This window comes from Solanum stenotomum, chromosome 10 (assembly GCF_019186545.1).
Source record: "Solanum stenotomum isolate F172 chromosome 10, ASM1918654v1, whole genome shotgun sequence".
Taxonomy (NCBI): domain Eukaryota; kingdom Viridiplantae; phylum Streptophyta; class Magnoliopsida; order Solanales; family Solanaceae; genus Solanum; species Solanum stenotomum.
The window spans coordinates 684,253-687,753 of NC_064291.1; the positions used below are offsets into that span (position 1 = coordinate 684,253).

Here is a 3,501-nt window from a genome sequence, read left to right on the forward strand (position 1 = left end):
TATGTACAAGTAAATTATTAGTCTTAATGGGTTATCGGTGTACCCAATAACCAAATATTAAAAACCAATACCGAACCAATAACCCGATAACTTTCATTTATAAAACCATTAAAAACTCGTTAGTCCAATAACCCAATAACAATAAATCAATAACACTTTTTCGATTCGATTTATTGGTCGGTACGGTTTTTACACAAGTAATACATCCATTTATCTTTTATGGTTTTTCACTCTGTTTTTGATATTTATATTAAGTTTCGATATTTATATTTACATTAAAAAGTTTATTATTAAAAACTAATAAGTTTTCTAGTAAAGGCGATTGCATACTCCGTAACTAATATATCCATCATAATTAAATAAAAAACTTCTATCTCGACAAAAAGAAAAATAAAAAAAAAAATCTTGAACAATGAACTAGAAGTACATATTACTCAGCCAATGATTAAATAAAATAAGTGTTCATAAGCAAGTAGGGGCCAAACTAGAGGAGCGGAAGCGCATTTGTCCAAACTCTTTCGTCAGAAAATCATATTATATACACAAGGTCAAAAATTATTTATGACTAGTTAGTGTACAACTTGAAACTCAATGCATAATCTATCCACCCTCTATCTTCTCCACTAACATGCAAAGGTGATTGTTTGTTACATGGATTGAACTTATGTCATGCGTTTAGTTCATACATCACAAGTTACGTTCAATTAAAAAATACTTAGTACTTTCTTCCAATTTGCCTAATGTAAAATGACGAGTGGTCTGTCCCAAAATAAGTGTCACCAATTGAATGAAAATTGCTACTAACATCAAATTCATCAGCCACCAATTATTGGTTTCTCATAATTTATTTCCTGGATGAAGAATACAAAAGGATGAAGCTGCATAATATCTCTAATCTTACATGAACTAAAAAGCCTCAACTTGAGATCTCTAGTATTGGTTTCACATTTATATACAGAAAAGATCCATTATACAGAGCTCACTACTGAGATAATTTCATCGCGATTCAGCAAATTTTGATGTCAATGCTATCGTAAGCTGCTCTTGAGCGTAAAGCCGGCTCCCCATTTTGACTGTCGCTTGTTGGATCATCAAATCATTGACAACGGAAACACTAGCGTGGTGCACGTCTAGGTCCAAGTCCTTGAGGGCTGCCATTAGCCTCGCAGCTGGATGATTCTTTTTACTACATTGTATACGAATCATAGCATCCCATCCAATCACCTTAACGTCAATGTCCATATCGACAATCTTGAGATCTTGATTCGATGGAGGGGAGGAGGAATAGTTTGATGATCCCTTGTTGGTTAATTCCTTCCTTAAAGATTCAATTTGGCTCCTCAACTCCTCTTTATCTAAATCTGAATTTTGAACCTTTGATTTCAACTCATTGATGTATGCAATTGCATCTCCAAGAAGTGATGCCTTGTCCATTTTCGAGACATTTGGGACTACGGCTCTGAGAGCGTAGAATCTTTGATTCAATTTCTCCCTCCTCTGTCTCTCCGCCTCCACGTGATTCAATGGCTCCTCCCTTCCATTGGCCGGTTTCCTCCCTCGCTTCCTCGGCTTCTTTTCAGGTTCTACAATGGCCTCCTTCACCACTGAGGCCTCGAGATCTGAGTGATCCGAATCTCCACCTCCACCAGACTTCCCCATTGTTGAAGTTGGCAAGATCACACCCGAAACAAACGAAAGCATTCCTTCTTCATTGTTTCCCCTTGATGCAAGTGACCTTTTCTTGTTATTGTTATTGTTCTTGTTCTCCTCCATGAGCCCGAGCCCGGTCCCAGGCCCGAACTGTGATTGGCTGCCTGAAAACAAGCTTCCACTTCTCTTACTCCTATCACCAAAATTCAATATCTCCCTGGTCTCCGGCTTACAAGAAATCGAAGAATTTCCATTTTTATTCCTAGTACTACTTCCATCAAATCCATAACCCGAAAAATTCAACTCCTTAGTGAAAAATCCTTGTGTTTGTTGAGAATGCTGCTGATTTTGAGTACCATTTTCAGAATTCTCATTTCCAAACACAAGTTGCACATCCCTACTACTACTATTAATTAACGAATCCTTAGCTTCCACAACTGAGGAAGATGGATCCGTAAGCCAAAGGGCCGAAGGATCGGGCTCGGGATGCACAGCACACGAGCCCGAACCTGAGCCCGTAACAGAGCCCATATCAATATTGAAGTTAAACAAATATTTAACCTTGTTCATCAAATCCGAGCTTTCGAATATCAGCTCAGTCGAACCAAGCTCGACTACACCGTTAGCTGAAGGAATGCATACAATAGTCTGAAGCCCGAAACCTTGAGCTTGCCTGGCCCGTTCACATTGAGAACCAGCTAATTTCTCTGTTCCAGTAACCCAAATCGGGCTTGAACTGTACATCGCCAAGCCCGGAAGCCCGTTTCCATTAGCAAACGATTGGGTCATTGAAATCAGAAAAAACCATTCAGTATCCGTCACTTCTTCATCCACCGCATCATCACTTCCACTTCCGGCGCCGGCGGCCTGTACACCGGAAATTAATGAATTCAGCTCACGAAGCACCTTTTTTCTATGCTCTTGCTCAGCAACAAAATTAGCTGAACTAGACGACGCTCTACGCTTGTTCTTATTTTCTTCCCCTTTATAATACCCATCTCCCCAACCCAACACAGATGGGGTCGCAAAATCCGACGTCGACGATGATTGCCAGAAAATAGCATATGCCCATGATTCACGAGCACCGTCAATTAAAGCCTGAAGCCTTTGTTGTAGTGATTCTTGATTAAAAAACGGCATCGTCTCTCCCACTCCTCCGTTCACCGGAGTCGGAGAAATCGAGGTTCGATTGGGCCAAAAAGAGGATGGATCGGAAGATAAAAAAGCATCCATCATCATATTATCATCAGATGTATTAGTAGTATTACTATTACTCCATAATCTATAGTCCGTCATTCAATCAAATTGAAGAATTCAAGATTTTACAAAAGAGAAAATGAGAGATTTTGTTTGTTAGGTGAGAAATGAGCATACAGATTTTTGTGGATATAAATATAAAAATATTGTGAGCTGAAAATAAGTGAGGAAAGTGAGTGGACAAAGAGGAGAGGGTTCCAAGAAAGGGTTAATTACAAGTTCGAGAATTGTGATGGAATGGTAAATATTCATTCATCTTTAATCAAATATTTTGATGAAACAATCTTTTATAGTAGAAAGCTCTTTACCCCCGATATAAAATTTTCTGACTTGAATTCGAATTTAATCAAACTTTAATATGAATATCCAATACCAAATAAAAAATCAGGAAAAATAATTAGGGTGATCGATTTTAATGGGGAAAATTATACGTAGGATAAGGAAAGCCGGCGCAATTACTAGTACTACTTTTTATTTTTAACTACCTAGGACTTTATACTAAAAATTTTTACTTACCTAACACTACTAATGAGTCGTAGTTACATAGGTAGAAGATCTTCCTTTTTTATTTTATTTTATATAATTCAAAGGAAA

General features: G+C 37.8%; 1 protein-coding gene across 1 annotated transcript; it reads right to left on the bottom strand.

Moving 5' to 3' along the window:
- Window positions 1-811: 811 nt before the first annotated feature.
- Window positions 812-3,026, bottom strand: LOC125841925 (transcription factor MYC1). Its single transcript, XM_049521114.1, has one exon. The coding sequence runs from the start codon at window positions 2,944-2,946 to the stop codon at window positions 997-999; it is 1,950 nt and encodes a 649-aa protein (XP_049377071.1). The 5' UTR covers window positions 2,947-3,026; the 3' UTR covers window positions 812-996.
- Window positions 3,027-3,501: the final 475 nt, after the last annotated feature.